A 21,954-nucleotide genomic window follows, 5' to 3' on the forward strand; every position below is an offset into this window, starting at 1 on the left:
GCACCATTAAAGTAATTTGTTCCGTATGGCTGATGCCAGGTGTGCAGTCCAGAATAACAGAGTAATATCTTGCTGATTTCAGATCTGCCACAATCTTCTGTTGGACTTTTGTTGCCAGTAACTGTATGATCTCATTTTGAATTGTTTTTCCAAGGTAGTGGTGAATGTACATTTCTTGGGTGGTGACTCTTCTTAGATGCTCCTGGAGTACAGCATCAAACTCAGCCATCAGCTCCACAATTTTAAAGAAGTTTCCATTGTTTGGCACATACACCTGATCTGAAGTGCCACACAGTACTAGGTTTTGGGTAGCAAGCACTCTCACAATGGCAATGAGCCTTTTCAGAACATTTTGCCAGTAAAGAGACTCTGATGCAATCTTCTCTTGATGCTGATCATCTATGCTGGCCTTTAACCTTAGTCTCATCTCAAGTTCTTTCCACCTATGGAATGCTCTCTGGTGATTTGCTGCCTTCTCATGGCATGCCAGATTTCTAGCCAGATTTTTCCAGTCCTTTGTTCCTTTAGAACCCAATGTGGCTGGAAGCTTAGAGTGGAAGAGTTTGCAATAAAAACAGTATGTAGCATTCTGAGTTTTTGAGTACATAAGCCATAGCCTCTCCACTTTGTCACCATTGGGGATTTCATGCCAGTAATGTGTTGGGTGGAAACTTCTATTTTCATTGTCTGTTGGAGGACATGAAGTTTTTCACTTGCTGTGGCCCATGCAACACAAGGAAGTCCCTCAGGCTACTGCTCAAGTGAGTCCACAGTCCTGGATCATCTAAACTTAAGGAACTAAACTCAGCAGCAGCTGTTTCTTGCGCCTCCACCACACTCTTTTGTGATCTACACTTTTCTTCAGGAATGTGCATGGTTACATCCATTTGAGATGGAGATATGGATGCTGCAGTAGCTGCCAAGTCACCTGCACTCTGACTAATTGGAAGATCAAGCATCTCCTCACCACTCACATCCTCACTGAGGCTGGAAGGCTCACTATGAACATTTGTGTCTATGTATCTCAGGAGAGCTCCTTCCTGCTTAGATAGAAAAGCTTCCTTTTCTTTTTCTGCATGCTGCCCCAGAGGGGCGTTTTCTTCTTTCACTCATGATTGCTGTTCTGTGCCAGCTATAGTGGCTCTCAACACTCAATTGAAGAGGACAAATAAGCAGGCTGATAGCAGGTCCTGAGTGAGGGAAGATATCAGCATCTTGAGGGCCTAACTGGCTCCTACTACTTCAGTTGACTGCCTGTTCTCCTCAAGTGGGTTCAGGGAAGCAGCAGGAAACAGGAAGCTTCCTGAGAAGCCGGTGTTAAATCAATCCAGGCTCATGGGGGTGCTAGAGAGGTTCATAAGAGTACCTCTTCCTCTCCCTCCCTGCAGCTCTTTCTACTTTCTGTTATTCCCTCTCACCTTTTCTCCTGCCTCCCTTATGTTATGTCTCTTGTGCCCTCCTTTCTCCAGCACAGCACTCCACCATCTCTGTGCATCTAGAGCAGAGAGAATACATATGCACCAGCAGCAGACACAATTTTCTACATTCTGGATCCTAGTGGCACCTCCCCCCAGCCTGGCACCTGAGGCAGCCACCTCAGTTCGCCTCATGGTAAGACCAGTCCTGTCTTCTTTTTATCAAATGAGCAGTACCATCTCCCCATCTAGCCAAAATCAGCATCTTCCTATTGACTCAGACTTGGCCACAGTAATCCACACATGTGACCTCTAGGCTTGATTACTGAAATTCATTATATGAAAGAATAAAGCCACATGCCCTGAAAAAGCTTCTACTGGTACAAAACGTAGCAATACGTCTGCTTAGCACAACAGGTTGCCTTGAGTATATAACCTCAGAACTCTACTTTCTGCATTGGTTCTCCACTGAATACAAAGTGTAATTCAATGTGTCTTCCCGATGTTCAAATTCCACAGGACTGGATCTAGCTACTCGAGGTATTTTCTCTAAAATCATTTTTTTTTTACCATATATCTGTTCCACTGGAAGCATGGAATTGTTGAACAACTGGGGAAAAAGTTTGTGAGCATGGTAAACAGAACTTTCATATGACCAGGAACAAGACTGTGGAACTCAATATTTGAAAAAAGAAGAATGACCACAGGCCTTACTGCATTCAGAACTAAGTGTTTCTGACAACTTTCCTGCAACAAATTCTTCTCTTTCAGATTTAATAACAAACACCCAACCCATCAAACTATTTCTCCTTCAGGCTGGGAAGGGAGAGAGATCATTATTTCTAATTATAAGTTAGGAACTCAGATGGGACAAGGACCAAATAGATAGATTAAGGGCTTATCTACACTTACAGTGCTACAGCTGTGTCGCTGTAGCACTTAGTGAAGACATTACTTACATCCGGGGAGAGCTTCTCCCATTGGCATAGGTACTCCACCTCCCCAGCAGGCAGTAGCTACGTCGACATAGCGCTGTCTACACCAGGGGTTAGGTTGGTATAACTACACTGCTCAGGGGTGTGGATTTTCCACACCTCTGAGCAACGTAGTTATATGGACATAAGTTGCTAGTGTAGACTAAGTCATAATTAAGCAGAAGAGCATAATTCCAGAGGTTTATAACTATCAGAGGATACCTTCCTTGCCCACCCTAATTCCTGACCCCCCCCCCCAAAAGCATACTACTCTCTCTCCCTTTTTTTTTTAAAAGGAGAAATATTAAGTTAGGGGTCGGCAACCTTTCAGAAGTGGTGTGTTGAGTCTTCATTTATTTGCTCTAATTTAAGGTTTTGCATGCCAGTAATACATTTTAACGTTTTTAGAAGGTCTCTTTCTATAAGTCTATAGTATATAACTAAACTATTGTTGTATGTAAAGTAAATAAGGTTTTTAAAATGTTTAAGAAGCTTCACTTAAAATTAAATTAAAATGCAGAGCCCCCCGGACTGATGGCCAGGACCCAGGCAGTGAGAGTGACACTGAAAATCAGCTCACATGCCGCCTTTGGCGCACGTGCCATAGGTTGCCTACCCCTGTATTAAAGTCCAGGAGGGTGCCTTCCAACCATTTCACCTCTATATTCTTAGTGCTAACTTTGGTGATCAGGGCATTGTAGGGATTACTGGTAGTGCTCCTAATGTTTCTACTGTGTTGCATTTGCCTCACTTTTCACAAAGCCATATGCACTGCAATCAAAGCGGATGGGAACCAGGAGATTGACCATGGCAGCATCAACAGAGAGAACCACTAGCAGTGTACAATCAAGAGTTGTGAAAAAGGACTGGGGCAATGCAGAAGCTATTTTGTATTAAGATAATAAATATAACTGTCAATTTAGATGATTTTTGACTGTGCTCTTAATTTTAGAGCACGTAGTGATACGTGCACTATTTAAATTTCAACCCAAAAGGACAAAGTGAGAAAGTTATGAGAAACAGAAAAGAGAATTTTAGAATGAAGTTATCATCTCAGCCCACTATCTCTAGAATTCACTACAGTGAATGCTATAACATCAATTTTAGAAGTTAATGCCATAAAGTAGTTCCAGCGGAGTAAATGACTGGTTGGAAGGAGTTCAGGGTCAGAATCAGAGCCTGATACTTCAGAAAGCACCCCATTAGACACTTAATTAGATAAAAATCACCTATGTAATTTGCCAAAAAGCATAACTTTGAACTGCAGCACTCAACATGCAGCCTGAGTGCCAAATACAGCATGTGACCATTTAAGTGCAGGGTAAGAACAAAGCTGATCAACTGCATATTCTTATTGCCTGTATACTCATACAGGAAGTATTCACTGTTCACCTCTCAAGGAAGATACAAGTATAAGCAATATTAGGGTATGGAACATTTTGTTTTATTTAGAGAAAATTAAGTCTACATGTAAATTAAGTACATTCTTCAAAATCACATAGTTTGGGCGTTATGACTTAGGATGATAGTTTTAAACAAATTTAGTTAACCTTTAGCTCTTTATTGGCAAGTGACAAGTTAAAATGACCAGCTCTCGAGCCAAGATAATTCATTTCTTGCTGTACTTAGAGGCAAGGTATCAGCAGTGGAAAGAAGGAAAGAAGAAGTGTCATAGCCTGCACTGACCCACAGCAATATGTTTATGATGCCTGCATCTGTACGTCCAAAAAAGGACAAAGGAGGGAGAGAGAAAAACTGACAAAATTACCAGTAGATTCAACAAATGAGACACTGGTATTGGTATAGAGCCCCATGTAAACTAATAATAAAAGGATCAATTTCTTAGAGACTGAAGAAGGAATTTCCATATTTTTTCTCAACAAACCTTTGTTTAGACTGAGTTTGCTTTTGGCCACTAGCATTCTTCTTATCTATATCAAATGGACTATAAGGTTTTGGAGCAGAATAGTTGAGAACAGGAAAACTGGATAATTGTAGATAAAATGGTCTGTAACGGCTGTAATAGACAAGAAAATAGTTTTATTAGGATAATCAAACCTGATGTACAGACAATAAAACATCTATTTAGAGCAAATTAAATACACCCTTGTATTCAGAACCAAAAAATACTAATAATTTTTTTTCTTTCTGGTAGCTTATATACATGTAATTTATTATTGCCTCCTATGAATATCAAGCAGTTAGCTATCAGACAAGATTATGAAATATTTTTTTTCTTCCTTCCCTCAACTTGCTGCTTTTTTCAAATCGTAAGATTTGCCTCTGGTGGCTATAGCTGCATTATGCATAACATCACATTGATGGCTTTTGTCTGCATGCAATCTGGGAGCTGGCTAGAGTAGATTGCAAAGTTAAGAACTGCTCAGGTAAATAGTGTATTCATGTCCTTGAGGAATACAGATAGCACTTCCGAACATAAACCTATCAATCTTATATCTTTTGCACATTTTACAGTTTATTAATTTAAAAAAAAATCAACTCCAAGGAGGGAGAAAGATCAGTGAACGTGTACGTATGCAAAATACTTTTATAAACAATTTAAGGGAATTATTGCTGCACAGAACTGTGCCTGAAGCTACTGGATCTAGAAAGGTTGCCTAATCTGAAAGTACATTCAATTTTACTGAAAATATGTGAGTAGTGAAGTTCTTCATTAAATAGGAATTCTGGTATTAGGCTTTAGCTCAAATTTTTCAAATCTCAAATAAAAGCCAAATGGTCTGAAGAAACCTGTTGCCCCCACCCAGCTACCTGCAGCATGCCCAGCTCAGCTGCTTGGTCTCCCTTTCTCTTTATGAACAGATATTTGTAAATTACGTAAACAGCCAGAAGCGTGTTTAGGTGCTTTACATACATTGTGAGGTCAATGCCTCAAAAATAGCAGTCTAAAGGGCAAATCCGTGCTTATTTGTGCTTTTCCTTTCCTCTTCTATTCAGGTTCTTATGCTGCAACCTTGTCTAGTTGCCAATCCCTGCCATGTTTATTTGCCTAATTCATGTCAACCTCCTGCCCCCTTTCACTAGTGCTAAAACCCTACCACAACTATGGAGCCTTCTGATGCACACTATAAGATTATGAGGGCTCAGAAAAAGTCTTCAGATGTGTGACTGGCCAGTGAGCCTGGAGTAGGCAAGGACCAGCATAAAATGGAAGCTAATTACAAATTGAGATGGGAAATAAATTATAGCACAACTGCATTTATGTTTTCAGACTTGACTAAGCTCACATTTTCTTGTTGAGCTTTCTTGTTTCTTGACATCTCTCACATTTATGACTGAGACTAAGACTATGTCTACACTGCAGCCTATGTTGGCAAAACTTATGTCGCTCAGCGGTGTGAATATTCCTCCCCCCTGAACGACATAAGTCACACCAACATAAGCGTTCGTATGCACAGTGCTCTGAGAGCAGGAGAGTTTCTCCAGCTGACATAGCTTATGCCACTCACAGAGGTGATATTTTTATGCTGACAGGAGAGCTCTCTCCTGTCAACATAGAGTGTCTTCACCACATGCGCTGCAGCTGCAGGATTTGAACCTAAATCAGCTCTCGGAGACAATCTGGTCCACAATATTCACATTTCGAAAAATATATAGCTTTTCTGTTAAAATTGGAGTTTGGTACATTTTAATATTTCAGCTGCATGAAGGATGGGGGCCAAATCCTCCGATGTGCCAAGCTTATATTTGCCATAGCTGAGGAAAGGAAGGAAAGTTGGTTCCAAGTCACCTTTCCATTTTCCTGGTGCAGAGCTGGCTAGGGGTCATAACAGCTACCAGCATAACTTAGAGCAATGTAATGACTTCTTTAAAGTTATACCTGCTGCAGCAGTCCCTATAAGATTTCTGTGCCAGCCAAGGACCAGGCAGCATGCCACGTGCTCTGGCACTACCCCTATGTTGATGGAGAGAAAATCCTACACTGCCTCTTTAAGATCACTTTCTGGCTACATCTGGCTCCTGAGGCAGTGCAAAGCCAGAACTCAGGAACTATCCCAAGGAACTTATCTCCTCTTGACAATTTCAACTGTTATTTAGAATAGTTATGGTAGAAAAAGCATCAGTGTCAGGCTTTCAGTTGTTTAAGAAAAACAAGACAGATTTTCCAAGAGTCCTTTTTAGTTACTGAAACAACCAGAAAAAACGCTGACATGCTCAGGCCATTGAGCTAGTTATTACGTGCTGTCATCTAAGGGGTCTCATACCACGTCCCGCTGGCCTCCACATATTTGGAGTCACCTAATTTCTCCCTGTTCTGCTGCCATCCCTACTCTGTGGTCTGGTACGCTACAAAGTTAGGTCGACCTAAGTTGACTTGTTTCAGCATAGTTTTACATGCATACACACCTTAATTTGTCTCTCACCAATGTAAACACCCCGTTCCATTGACGCAATAACACCACCTCCCGAAACAATGCATAGCCACAATCAACCTACTTCTGTCAATGGAGTGCAGGCGATGCTAAACCTAGGGCAGGACAGGGATGAGCAGCAATGCTGGGTGAAAGCCAAGGAACTCTGGCAGACATATCAGAAGGCGATGGAGGGCAACAACAACCTCCCCTTTCTCCCTATTTGAAAATGGTGCCCAAGAGATTCACGTGTTTAGAGAAAAAAGCACCGACTTTTCATTATTCACTTTACTTGTAAAATGTTAGAAAATAAACTCAGAAAAATATGGCAGTCTAAATTACACAATCCACATCACTGTCCTGTGCTCAGATAGAGTTAGAAGAAAGGAGGTAAAGGTGGCTTGTTAGGCTAGGCAAGGGGTCCAAAATTCTCCCCATGCGGAGTACTTTGTTTATCTGAACAGGAACATCCATTTTATCCTCTTGAATAAGCTTGATGAAACTTTCATGGAGATACTCTGCAATCCTCTCTGAAACATTTATAGGGCTGGTGGCCTTGTTTCTTCTACTGCAATAGGAAACATTCCCAATCCACTCTGTGATGAGTTCTGCTGGCACCATTGCAGCAAACAGGCTACCAGCCTATAGACCCAGGTGGCCTCAGGCACCAGCAGCAGCTGGGTTCTCTGTGCCTTTGTCACCCTAGAGCATGAGATATCAGTCAAAATCACCACTGCCTGTGAAAATATTGGCAAGATTCACTTTCCCTATACTCAGGCCCAAGACTGCCGAGCGTCTAAACCAGGGATCGGGAACCTATGGCCCGCAGGCCAGATCTGGCCCACTGCTTCAATTCATTTGGCCTGTGGCAAGTCTCCGCGCCGAGGGCTGGAAGCCCCGAGCCTTGGCGCCCACCTCCGGGGCTGGAGCTGTGAGCACCGGCTTGCCAGCAGCATGTCCCTGCGCCTCTAGGTGGAGAGATGATCAGGGAAGCTCCACGTGCTGCTCCCGCCGCCAGCTCCATAGCTCCCACTGGCCAATGAGAGCTGCAGGAGTGGTGCCTGCGGGGGTGGGCGGTGCACACAGTGCAGAGCCGCCTGGCCCCTCTGCCTAGGGGCTGATCGCTGGACATGCCGGCTGCTTCCGGGAACAGTGAGGTAAGCGCTACAAGGCCGGAGTCTGCACCCTGAATGTCTCCTGCACCCCAACCCCCTGCCTCAGCCCCACTCCAGAGCCCACACCCCCAGCTGGAGTCCGCACCTCATCTCCTGCACAGAGCCTCCTCTTTCACCCGAAACACTCATCCACAGCCCCATTCCAGAGCCCATCCCCTACCCCAACCCCCCTCCCATACCCTGAACCCCTCATTTCTGGCCCCACCCCAGAGCCTGGGGAAGCCCTAAACCTCTGCCCCCCTTCCCCATGGGGCTGCAGGCACAAGCGCCAGCTTGCCCCGCTGCGGGGGAAAGCCCTGAGCCTTCACACGCGCGCCAGCTTGCCCCGCTGCGGGGCTTTGTGTTGCCCCCGACTGATTTTTCCTGTGAGTCAATGGCCCCTGATAGGAAAAAAAAGATTCCCCACCTTGGTCTAAATCTTCCATGCAACAGTTTCCTCCTCCCACTAGTCCATACTCACCTTGTCTTGAGCTGCAAAGCAGTGCTGTAATGAGGTGCTCCAAAGCTAACATTTTTTATTAAAGAATTATTATTATTATTTCTTATTTAAAAGGCATTTATGGAAATAATATAAGGGAGTTTTGAGACTTAGCTTTACAGACATAACAAAGGGAAAGAGAATTATGTATCTATCTGTTTTAATCAGCAACCTCCGGCGTGGTGTGCTTGAGAGGTGGTCCCTCCATGCCAGCTGAATATCTGACCTGGATCAGGCAAACAAGGCAGAATATGTTCTGCAAGATCCTCCAATTCTCTACAGCTACTGACTGTGAGCACAATGACTGGAAGGACCAAATGACCAAGAGTAGTGTGAAGAACCAAGAATGGAGAGTGTGGCTACTGCATGAGAGGCAAAGAGATTGAAAGTTGCAGCAAGAAGTGCACCGGGATATTATGGTTTTGCTCAGGCAACAAACACAGTTGTTGCAGATCCAGAACATTACTGAACTAAATGCCTGAAGACCTGGACACAACATCCATTCCAATCACTGGAAAACTCCATGGTCACTGCTCCCTATGCCTCCCAGCATAACAGGTGGCAGCACGGCACGAACCCTTACTACCACTCCATGCCAGGGAAAACAAGGAGAATTATGACTGCACCTACACTAATCTGATAACTACAGGATCAGCCACCAATCATAATGCACTACATGTTTTTAACACGAATGAAACATTGTAATAAGTCTTTAATATGTAAACATGTATGCTAATTATTTTCTTGGTTTTTATTAAATATGACCATCCTGTTGGAATCCACAAAATCCTACCTCCATACTTCAGTGTTGGTATGGGGGTGAAGGGGATTCGACAGCGAAGTATGGCAGAGTGTATGTTTTACCAAGCCAAGATGATGTCAAGCGAGCATCCAGGGTAGTAGGGAGTCCAACTGTACCTCTATTACTCTAGGGAAACCTGGCCAAAGTTGAGGGGGTACCGCAGCTACAGGACACAAGGGCTGGCACCCCGAATGCACTGCTTCAAAATTTTCCTCCCAAACAAGCCACACAAAGCAGAATAAACCAAGAAACTGAGCACAGACTCATTTGTCAGCCTGACCAATGCTCACAACCCAGGGTAGCACAGGATAGAAAATGGAAAATAGCTAAAGGAATAGTCCAACTATTTGTTACAAGTCACAACACGAGAATACTATCATCTGATCTGTACATCAATACTTACACCGAAGTCACAAAATCAATAAAAGCGGACATCGGGATATGCAAAACCAGAAGAACCAAAGAAGTCATTGCACAATGGAAAAGCAGAGAGCAAGTATTCCTAGGAAGATCATTAGACAATAGAGCAAAGACTGGAGGCATTGGATTCATTGTCAGGAAAGAAACAGTTCCAAGGATGGTCAACTGTGACATCATATCACCCCGGATAGCAGTTCTCACGCTTCAGATAAAACGAAGGAGAACGATTAAAATTATTCAGGTGTATTTTCCAACGCAGCAATTGGAAGACGAAGAAATTGAACATTTCTACAAAGAGCTGGAGGGAGCAATGCAGAAAAGATCCACCTACACAATTATCAAAGGGGACTTCAGGGCAATAGTAGGTGGAAAGGAGAGTGAGAAAGAAAAGTATGTGGAAAAATTTGGTAAAGATGTAAGAAATTATCACGGAGCATGTCTGGTTGCATTCGCAGAGGCAAACCATCTCCACATAATGAACACAATATTTCAAAAAGAACAGTGTCTTTTCAAAAAGAACAGTGTGGCAGTGGACATGGAAAAGCCCGGATGGAGTCACACTGAAGCACATTGATTATGTAATGACGGATACCAGAAGAATCTTCAACAAGTAGTGATAATAGGAGAATGAATCATTTGCACAGGCTCAGACCATCATACGTTGTGCTCAAAACTATGCGTTGACAATGCCTACAAAGACTGAGTCAAGAGAAGCTAGAAACCGAAGCAAAAATGGCACTTCAGTGAAGAGATATTTGCACAGGAAGTAAGTGAAATGGACCTCGAGTATATGGTCAACAAGGACACTGATGAGGACTACAAAGAGTTTATCTTCCAGATAATCTCAGCAGCTAAGAAGGCAAAGGCATTGAAAACACTGGGATGCAAGCAAAGGACCAGTGAGGAAACTGTAAATCTGATGGCGAGGGCATGCATGACATTAGAAGGAAAAATGGACGAAGAATACAGAACACTGTGCAAAGATATTCGTGTGAAGATCAAAGAAGACTACGAAGACTTTAGAAAAAAGAAATTGAGAGAGGCAGCCGAAAAGAACGAGAGTCTGAAGAAGGTAGAAAGGGATGTTAGACTGAAACAGATTATTCCGGCAGCGCTGAAAGATGAAAATGGTGAAAGGACACTGGAAAGGAGCAAGATGAACGAAATATGTACAAAATTCTACAATGATCTCTACTCCTCACATGTCAACGTCCAGCGTACACCGTCAAGGCAGCAGGTTACAGAAGAAGTTCCAGACGCTAGGTGGGAAGAAATTGAACACGCAGTTCGTAACATAAAGAAAGGGAAGAGTCCGGGAGTGGACAATATTCGGCCAGAATATCTGAAAGCGGGGGAAGATACTCTCTTCAAAGCTTTGGTGCAATCCACATCAATAGTAAGCATGTTCCAGATGCATGGAAGAAATCAAAAACAATACTACTGATGAAGAAAGGCGATCCAGAAGAACTGAGTAACTACCATGTAATCATACTCCTCTCACCAGTGTATAAAGCAGGGGTGGGCAAACTACGGCCTGCGGGCCGGATCCGGCCCCTCAGGGCTTTGGATCCAGCCTGCAGGACTGCCCTGCATGGCGCCATGGGCCCCGCTCCAATCAGGGAAGAGGCCGGCACCATGTTCCTGCGGCCCAGGGGGAGAGGGTGCCAGAGGGCTCTGTGCGTTGCCCTTGCCTCCAGGCACTGGCCCCCACAGCTCCCATTGGGAACCGCGGCCAATGGGAACTTCGGGGGAGGTACCTGGAGGCGTGGTAAGGGCAACACACGGAGCCCTGTGCCCCCCCACTCAGGGGCTGCGCAGGGAGGGGGTTCCAGCCGCTTCCCGGAGCGCCACAGTGCCCTGGCCCCCGTGCGCGCTGTTGCCACCCCGGAGCCGCTTTAGGTAAGTGGTGCCGGGCCGAAGCCCGAACCCCTCCTGCATCCCAACCCCCTGCTGCACCCTGCACCCCAACTCCCTGCCCTGAGCCCCCTGCTGTACCCCGCACACCCCAACCCCCTGCCCTGAGCTCCCTCCCGCATCCCGCACACCCCAACCCCCTGCCCTAAGCTCCCTCCCACAGTCCGCACACCTCCTGCACCCCTGCCCTGAGCCCCCTCCTGCACCCTAACCCCCTGCCCTGAGCCCCCTCATACACTCTGCACCCCTCCTCTGCCCGAATCCCTTGCCCTGAGCCCGTTCCTGCACACTGCATCCCCTCCCACACCCCGCACCTCCTCCCGCACCCCAAGCCCGCATACAATTTCCCCCTCCCCAGATGTGGCCCTCGGCCCAAAAAGTTTGCCCACCCCTGGTATAAAGTCTTCACCCGCGTCATACTCAAATCGGATTAAGAAGGATCTTGAAATGCACGAAAGCAGAGAACAAGCTGGTTTCTGCTCAGAGTATTCGACAATTGATCACATCCGCTCAGTTTGGCAGCTCATCAAAAAATGCAAGGAATACAAAGTACCATTGTGTACTTTATTTGTCGACTACAAAAAAGACATTCAACTCGGTGGAGATTAACACTGTACTCAATGCGCTCAATGAAATTGGAATCGATCCGAGGTACATTGACCTACTGGAAGAAATTAATCACAATTGCTTGACAGAGATAACATTATTCAATGTACTCTGCATTATTACCATACATAGAGGAGTCAGACAAGGCGACACAATCTCACCAAAGCTGTTTGCAGCAGTACTGGAGTCGCTGTTCAAGAAATTGAACTGGGAAGAAGGAATCAGAATTGACGGAGAACAGTTAACACATCTTCTCTTTGCTGATGACTGCGTAATACTGGCAAAGGACACAGCAGAACTGGAGAACAAATTGCAGTAACTGCAAACACTTTTGCATGATATTGGATTGAAAGCGAACACGTCAAAGACGAAGTGAATGTGGAATGAGCATTGTGCAGAAGAAATCATCACTGTAAATGGGAAAGAAATTTAGGAGGTTGACAAATATTTACCTGGGTCAGCAAATGAGCAGAGACAGGGAGGGGAATGCAGGAGGAGACGAAAGGCACAGTGGGCAAGTTTCAACAAAATAAAGACGTCTCTAATGGACAATGAATTGCCCATGAAGAAAAGCAAAGAACTGTTTAACTCCACTGCTCAGCTAGCAATGATATACGGACCAAAAAGCAAGTCAACAACGAAAGTGGAGAAAGAAAAGCTCCCTGTCACCCAGAGAGCAATGGAAAGGCGAATGTGTAAGATATCGTTCCGTGATCATATACCGAATGAGGAGATTAGAAAGGCGTACAGAGGTGACTGATGTAGTGCAGGCAATGTATGATGCAAAGTGAAGATGGGTGGGTCATGTAGTCTGCAGGAAAGACAATAGGTGGACAGCTCGCATCACTGACTGGATCCCAAGAGACCACAAGCAACCGCTAGGCAGACCGAAAATGCGCTGGACAAAAACTCTTTGGCCAGAAATGGGAAGAACGTGCTCGCAATAAAATAGAATGGTGTGGCATAGACTTGTCTTGGTGGAGGGATAGACGAGGACAAGCTACACAAAGGTGATGATCACCTTGATACAATGCAGCTAAAATGCTTGTTTATTTGCATTTTAACTTTGTTTCCTGTTTATTTGCCTGCAATAAAATTAATTTTTTGAAACTTAAGAATATATCTATTAGTTTGCAACAAGCATAAATGCCATATTACAAAATTATTTACCAGGAGCCAATAATCAGCCAATATTTAAGTGCAGTAGCTCACAAAAGCATCACACAACACTATTATGGCTGACTTAAAATATTCTTTTAAGGTTCCCCTCAGCAGCATAGCCCCACAGATGGCTCTTCTAACAGCACTTGCGTCTAGCTGTTCAAATTCAGCAGCCAGCTGGTCCATCTCACCAACTCCCACTCCCACCAGCCAATTGCCTCTCTCAATCGTCTCACCAATATTATGTGATATACAACATGCAGCAACAACAGAAATCTTTGCCTCACTGAGATCCATTCAAGTCAGTAAACTATGCCAGCAAACTTTTAAACTACCAAAAGCACATTCAAAGTCATCCTGCACTTGCTGAATCGGTGGTTGAAACTTTCTTCAGTGCTCTTGAGGTGGCCAGCATACAGCTTCATGAGCCAGGGAGCAAGGGATAGGCTGGGTCCCCCAAAATCACTATTGGCATTTCAATATCACCAGTGGGAATGTGCCAGTCAGGTTGCAGCTTTTAGAAAAGTCCTGTAGTGTTAAGATATGCGCGCCATATACTTTTCCTGTCCAGCCCACACCGATGTCATTGAAGGTTTCCAGATAATCTACTCCACCAGGCTGGCATAATCATGGAAAAGTACCTCTTTTAGTTTATGTATTCATTGGTAAGGTAGGGTGGTGCCAGAAAAGGGATATGCACCCCATCTATGGAAGCACCGTAGTTCAGAAATTCCATTTCTTCAAATCCAGCTACTACTTCCTGCACATTGTCAAGAATCCCAGTCCTGTGCAGTGAGAGACACTTATTGGCCTTGCACTCTTGGATGACAATGGACCCCACTGGATTTACCAACTCTGCACTGACCCGCCACTGATCAACGCAATCTGATGGTGCAAACTTTCAAAGTGAAACTGCCACTTGCTTTTCCACTGCCAATACAGCTCTCATTCTGGTGTCTCTGCACTGGAGGGCCGGGGCAAGCTCAGCACACAGATCCATGAACACAACCTACTGAATTCTAAAGTTCTGCAGCTACTGTTCATTATCCCAAATCTGCATTTTGATATGATCCCACCACTCAGTGCTCGTTTCTCAGGCCCAGAAGCACCATCTACCAGGTGGAGTTGCTCCATGAATGCCAGAAACAACCTGACATTTTTATTCTGTGTCCATCATCACCCATTCATCATCCTTGAACATTTCCTCTTCCTCACAATACCACCAGTTATAGTAATATTCATTGAAGTTCCACAAATACAAAAGAATTGTGGATCCTCTAATTAGCAATGGTTATTAAAATTGTGCTGAGCTGTGCAGAGTCCAGGCTTCTAACAGAGAGATGGTAGAGATTGAAAAGGACAAGCAGGATTCTGGGAATTTTAAAAACAGTGCAAAAATTAGGGGATGGAGAAAGTTGCACTGGGGAAACCTGACCCCTAGTTCCCATGAATCCCAGGGCAAATTGCTGGTATCCAACAAAACAGTGAAAATGTCCCACAAGGCATTGAGCTGGATGATGGCGCAGGACAATGGGATAACTTGCCCCAGGTAAACCACATTTACTACTGATGCAACCACTTGTGGTGAGGGTGTGCAGTGCTGACACAAACAGCCAGGCATGCACACCCGAGCGATATACAAAAGTTGGTGGAAGTAAGATGATGTAACATATGTTGACCAAATTTTGTAGTGTAGATACAGCCTGTGATGCACTATAACTAGTTCAGTGAATAAACATGCATTTCCAATCAAAGACTTTGGGTTCTCTTGGAGGTTGATTATACCGCCACAGCCTCTTATCTGAAGTCAGCAAGTCCAAGGAGCAGTAATCCAATCAGTTGTCCAGAAAGATTATCACATGTTTTCAAGTGATTCAGTTTGTTGAGCATATTAGAGAGTAAAACAGCAACCCATCCCATCCAGAAATAGCACTTACCAGCTTCTGTCTTCCACTTTCACAAATGGATTTTTCAGTCGACCTGCTCAACAGAAAAAAAAAATCAAAATCTTTTCCCCCACCCAACAATAAACTTTGTTTATTATAACAATAAACTACATGTATAGACAGACATCCAGGTGATTTTTAAAAAATATCTGCCCATAAACTTATCATTACCATGAGATATTTTTGTACACTTTTCTCAGGCCAACTAGATTAAGAATATGCCAAGGATGCTCTCTTAGACAAAAGATGTATTTTTCAGCATTCAGAAAACAAGACAATATAGAAACCTCAACAAGTGTCAAAATACTTACTTTTTGATTTCTGACCACCACATCGTTTCCCCTAGTTAAAAGGGAAAAATGTTTGAATATTGTTTATATTTAACCTCAACATTTAGTGAAAGGTTTCAGAGTAGCAGCCATGTTAGTCTGTATTCGCAAAAAGAAAAGGAGTACTTGTGGCACCTTAGAGACTAAAATTTATTTGAGCATAAGCTCTCGTGAATCCGATGAAGTGAGCTGTAGCTCACGAAAGCTTATGCTCAAATAAATTTGTTAGTCTCTAAGGTGCCACAAGTACTCCTTTTCATTTAGTGAAAGATTTCTAAAACTGTGTGTGCATCTTTGCATGAAATCATGATTAACTGAAATGCAAATTAGGCACATGAATATTCTGAAAATCTGTCATGTCTATTTCTCAAAGAAATATTGCAGCTTTGCAAAATTCTGCAATTCAAGAGTAATTTTTTAACAAATCAATAAAATTTCAGTCTTTTTCCTCAGAACCATCATGGTAAAGACTCATGAAAAACTGGCTGATTCATGGTATTTTTGCAATACTGTTTTATAATAAATGAAGATAACAGCAGGTATAAATGCTGTTAAAAATTGTAGGAGGCAACTTTATTGGTTTCATAACATTTATAGCTCTTTGCATAAAAATGTTACTAATTTACGTGATTAAAAGTGACATTTATTCCATGTTATTTTAGCAAACAAAGGCTGTACTACAGGAAATATTTTCAAATTTCAAAATATTAAGTCCTTACATTTATTGGTTAAAAACCAAATACTCAGATTCCTTAACCTCCTCAAGTTGTAGCTCTACTTAAGACGACCTGAAATGTGGCAAGATACTGACTCAGCACTACATTTTGTATTACTGAAAGAAATCAGGCCATTACAAGACCCGGAAAGGAAAACTGATACACTCATGAGATTCAGCAAAGGCTTCCAAGTGGCTCCAAAAGTTAATTTGTACTGAATTTCAGGGCAGCATGTACAGTATTGTCTGCTATTTACATACTACAGATCAGGTGGACTGGGCACCCATAAAAATTCGCTGCCTTAATTAAAAAGATAAAGCTACCAGCCAAACAACAGTAGCCTGAATAGAGTTAGGCAGATCATAAACCAGGAACTGGGGGGACCAATCAAAAGTTATATGCTGGCTCTACACCATACTCGAAGTAGCCTGAAGACACTGTACTCCAGTGAGAAGACTGGGAACCAGGAGACTTTTTCTGTGCAAGCTGGGAAGAGTCACACTCTGTAGAACAAATGTTTCTATGTAGTGTTGTCACTTTGATCTGCACTGCTTATCTAGCTCCGGAAAGATCACACCAGTGCAACTGGGATCCTTCAGTGGCATAAAAGTAAAGTGTCTTACACCTCCATAGCAGGGAAAAGATGGCTATGGTTGGGATACCCTTAAGGCATGACAATATCCCAATTGTCTGGCTTGTGGGGCCCTTAGTAAACAGAGTAAGTTAAAGCAGCCCCCTGTTTACTCTAGCTTGGTGCAGAGGGAATGGCCCTTTCAGAAACTTTACTGCTATTGGCTCCTAGACATGCTTTTTTCAGAGCGGTGAACTAGAGAGACTAAGGATATCATTAAAGAGATTAAAGATATTACAAATTTATCTTTTTAAAAAAAATGATGCTCGTCAAACATATAGCAAGCATTTCCCTTCTGATTTTTAAATGGATTTGGTTTAAAAAATTACTGAGGGCCCACAAGACATACCAGTTATCAGAAAATTAATACATAAACTCACCATTAAGAGTTTATTTAAATAAAATCAACCAGCATCTTGGAAGGAACTATTTAACTTGCCTACAATATTTGTCATTGCTAATAATTATTTCATTAAGTTAGAAAGGACTCACTTACCACATCTTTGACTGAAATGCTTGCTTTCTTGATCAGGTAGAGCTCCTTTTTCTTTTGCTCAAGATAATTTTTAATATCTTTCAAAAAAGGAGAGAATTTATTTTTAGCCAAACTTCTTTTTTGTATGCTTGAAGTTATTTGTTGTTTTTAATAATACTTTCGAAAAATAACAAATCTTGTCAGTGATTTAATTAAAATGACTTTCACATGGTTTGACTAAAAGTTTATAAAACAAATATATTTACCATCAACATGAAGTATTTTCACTCCCCAACTCAAGGCATTGGATAGTATAGTACCTGAAGGGATTAATTCCTGCAAACAGAAAGTGTTATTAATATTTAATAAAAGCAATACATTTAAAGGTTTGATGTAAAGCAAGACATAAGAAAAGTTGAGGTGAAGACATGGTATTTTCCCACACAGCTTCCTGCCAAAAGATAAGGATTACTTTCACTTGCCTCAGCTGCCTTCACAATCTTTATGTCACAGATCTTTCCATCCAGAAGATAGTTGGCTTCCAGAAAGCCCATGTTGCTCACATTGTTATATGATTTATCAGCTGGGAATCCTGCAACTGCTGAATTTATTCATACATACATACATATATAATTTTGATTTCATGTACATGTCTCAAATTCTATGTGTATTAACTACCAGAAATGCATAGACCTTGATAAAATATCGATTATTAGACATTAATCTTTAAAAACAGATCTTTTCTCTTCTTCCTGAAGTTTCCAGGAAATAAATGGAAAAACAGGTGAGTCTTGCAACCAGTCCTGAAGGTAGCGTGTGCTGGTGAGAAACAGCACAGCACATCTGGCTGTACTTCCCATCGGTGTATTTTCCCTTAGATCACTACTCTACTGCTGATGTTCACTACTATGCAGAATAGCGAGAGTAATATTCTTTACTAATTCCAAATTTATGGACTGCTCAGCTTACCTGTTCTTTGATAGCTTTTTCAACTAAAGATTTTCCTCTACTCAAACGTACCTAAATTAAAAGAAACTTGGCTTATTGTATGCAACACATTAGTGCTCATTTCAGACAGTGAAACATAAAGTGAGTTATCTTTTTATGTTAAAAAATTAGCTTTTTGTACAAATTGAAGTTAAAGGTTGTGTGTCAAATACCTCTATTAGACCAACAAAATACTATATATTATAACCATGTGTTAATCTACATTATTTAACGTACTACCACTTTCTATCAATTTTCATTCATCAATCAGATGCTGAAAATCAGCACCCTTTTTGCAGCGTGCTGTTGGGATCTATATAGCTAAAAGCTTAGTATTCTCACTGTTAATAGTTTGCAACTTCCATGAGAGTTACTAGCAATATGTTTCTAAGGAACAACATTTTAGCACACTACCATCTCAACAGCCTGGGTGAAACTGTAGAGAAGGTAGTGCCATATTAGCCCTCTGCTGGCAAGGATTTATATCGCTTTATGAACACCCATATATTTCAGATTCCAAACATTCTAAGTCATCTCCAAGCAGGAGGGACACACAGCAAAGAATTAACCTCATCCTAGAGGTCAAATATGATTTTGAAAAGCCTGAATTTATGAATGTTTTCATGGCCACAGTTGCTCAGTGTTAGGGCTGTAAAATGTCTTTGATTTCTGGATTTTTTTTCAGTGATTATTTTGGGACTATCGATTACAGAAAATCATCAACAAATATGGAAAACACAAAGATGTGGTAAATTGGTGTTACCAGTTTTCATGTCCTCTATTAGAGCCAGCAAAGTTTAACAATATAGTCTTTGCCTAAGCTTCCAGTATTGTTTACTGAAAAGACAGGTTTCACAATGCGTATCAATGTGCAACTGCCTGATAAGGGATATGCTTGAATAGATATTCAAGGAAATTATGATATTCAGCTACGGGAATAAGGCATTTCAAATACTTATTAGAAGCTAAACACCAGAGAGAAAGTGCTCCCCCAGGCACCTGTAGGATGACCAGCTCTGCTGCTGCTTTTTTCCAGAGCTTTTCATGTCAGAATTCTCCTTAGCTGTCAAGTCCCACTCCTACCCTGACCTCTCCCAGTGCAAGACCTCCGACTCCCCTACTGTGTGACCACATTTCTTAGTAATGAACAGAGACTTAGGAAGGTAGGGATGCTGGGTAACCTATTACACACACAAGATTAAGTGTCCCCTTCTACAGAGAATGACCATATTAGAAAGTACTGCACCCTGGCTTATGTATCTTAACTAGTGCAGGGTGAACTTTTCTGGATTAATAGTTTATTTGTTGAAAAATGCAGTTTCGGTTGATCCAAAACTATTTGTGACTATTCAAGTATTTTTTACAAAGTGGAACAATGCCAACAGGAGACACTAAGGAAGAACCCCTGTAGACTACCTGATAGCACAGGGGTTAGCGCACTCTCCCGCAACATGACAGACCCAAGTTCAAATCCCTTCTCCACCTCACCTGTGGGGAAGTGAACCCAAGTCTCTCCCATCCCAGATAAGTGCACTAACCACTGGACTAAACATTGCAAGGTGGGCCCCCCCATATTGTTAATCTAGACCTACATTTTATTTACTTATATGTGAAAATGTGCCCAGAAACAAAATGGTTAGTTTTGGGCCACACAAAACATTTTGTTCAATTTTAAATGAAATTTTGTCAACTTCTTTCAATTCAGTGATATTTTCTGGAATTTTAGGATTGGTTCAAGCTAATTTCTTTTTCAGATTTTTCACAGCTGCCAGCAGCCAGAACACTTGATTTTCACCACCTATGGTGATAATCGTATTCCTAAACAGGGATCAGACATGGTATACCCACATAGTTTCTAACTGTGTCATATGTGGACATAAAACTTGCTCCGTTAACCATGTTACAAACTTGGTGGAAATCAGTGCAATGCTCAGGGAAAGGGAATGAGGACTATTAAAGTCAAATATAGCAAAAAAACATTTGACCATTGAAAATAGGTTTAAAATATTTGATTTGTGTGCTTATTTCCTAGATGCCAATACAGCTACACAAATCTTCTGCCTGCTAGTGTTGATAAGATAGTGAAAGTGGGTTGACTGTATCACACAAAATCTTGTAGAATGATGTTAAAAAGGCTCTACATATGCAGCTGCAATTCCTAGGTTTCTAAAGAATGTTGGCAATGGCAAATGCCATTGCAGGTCTTGTTTACATTAGGGATCACACTGTGTTCTGAACCATTTTAAATTACACTGTTTCAAAGTTAATGATATTGCTGTTTAAGCAGTTTGGCCATCCTATGCTAGGAAACAGTTTTCAAAAATGTGGTTTAAACATAGTTGGCTTCAGTATGGAAAGAGCCAATATTTGAACTTTATTTTTGGGAAACACACTCTAGCTTAGGCAGGTTAAGCCATATTTAACTATCAGAGTTAGTTTTAAACTGGTTCAAACTACATTTGTTATGTTGAACCAAGTCAATCTCAGCTCCAGTTTATACAACCTTTAGCAAACAAAATAAGGGACGATCAGTTGAGCAGGTGGGGTTGGATGCACTTGATTTGCAGAATTTTTCCCAAGAAACTTACTGTATCCACCATCTTAAATGAATTTCCATCATGTTGATCTCTTCTGCTACTGGGATGAGGTGAACTATTTCCGCCCGTATGTGCAGAGCCTGGGCTTGGGACTGGAGAAATTTGTCCAAGAACTTGAGCAAATTTTGCTTCCTTTTTATTAGAAATCAGATAGCTGATATCTTTGCTAAGAAATCCCTCCACTCTCTGAATTTAAAAGAAAAAAAGTGAGTAATTATCTCAATCATATGCTCTTTAATTTATTTAACCAACCAAGAAGCAATAAAATATCCTTACATTTCTTAACCGCAGTTTAAAAAATGCTGCATTAACAATAGTGAAATCAGCGGGTAGTACTGCCTATAATTAAAGGTGATGACCCTTCCAATTATAAAACACTGTTTTCAGTTGCTTATAACTTTGACAAACTTTAACCATTCAGGCTGAAAATTTCCAAAATTGCTTGCCTCAGGCTGAATTTTCTCAAAACAATTGAACAATTTCAAAGAATGAGGTTAAAGAAAAATAAGTTTTGCCCATGCAACTTCTTTGATTAGTTCAGCGCCCTCTTGCTTTGGAGCAGGGACTTGAAAGTTAGCCAGGGTGACCTTTGTGTCTGGTATGTGCATTTTGCCATCCCCATGCAAATCTGCCCAAATTAGCTAAATTCTAAGACTTTGAACAATTGCGGTTCACACATGCTAAGTAGAAACTTACCAAACTTTGGGACTAAATTCCCTGAAGATTTTGTCCACAATAAACATGCTGCAGTCCAGTGCTGCAGGGGGCTGGAGTAGGAATATCCCTGCAGTTGCAGCCCTGTGCTAACTACGGCCTGGGGGATGGTCCCCAAAACTTAAATGATGGACCCTGCCTTTCCTGCACCCTAAAATACTCTCTCTGCTAACAGCCAGGCAGCATGGAGGAAATATGCTGTCCAATTTGAATGCAAGAGTCAGATTGGGGTGTGTCTAAC

At 42.0% G+C, this 21,954-nt stretch overlaps 1 protein-coding gene across 2 annotated transcripts in view; it reads right to left on the reverse strand.

The window, feature by feature from the left end:
• Positions 1-21,954, reverse strand: part of DBF4 (DBF4-CDC7 kinase regulatory subunit) — a 42,860-nt gene that overhangs the window by 5,813 nt on the left and 15,093 nt on the right. For both annotated transcript variants that reach the window (XM_084619766.1, XM_084619765.1), the window contains exons 4-10: positions 20,991-21,185; positions 18,385-18,435; positions 17,682-17,751; positions 17,437-17,513; positions 15,576-15,606; positions 15,256-15,298; positions 4,275-4,406 (exon numbers count right to left, since the gene is read on the reverse strand). In XM_084619766.1, coding sequence (XP_084475892.1) covers positions 4,275-4,406; positions 15,256-15,298; positions 15,576-15,606; positions 17,437-17,513; positions 17,682-17,751; positions 18,385-18,435; positions 20,991-21,185 — 599 coding nt within the window. The remainder of the gene's footprint in view (positions 1-4,274; positions 4,407-15,255; positions 15,299-15,575; positions 15,607-17,436; positions 17,514-17,681; positions 17,752-18,384; positions 18,436-20,990; positions 21,186-21,954) is intronic.

Source organism: Lepidochelys olivacea, assembly GCF_965140295.1.
Source record: "Lepidochelys olivacea isolate rLepOli2 genome assembly, chromosome: 2".
Classification (NCBI taxonomy): Eukaryota; Metazoa; Chordata; order Testudines; family Cheloniidae; genus Lepidochelys; species Lepidochelys olivacea.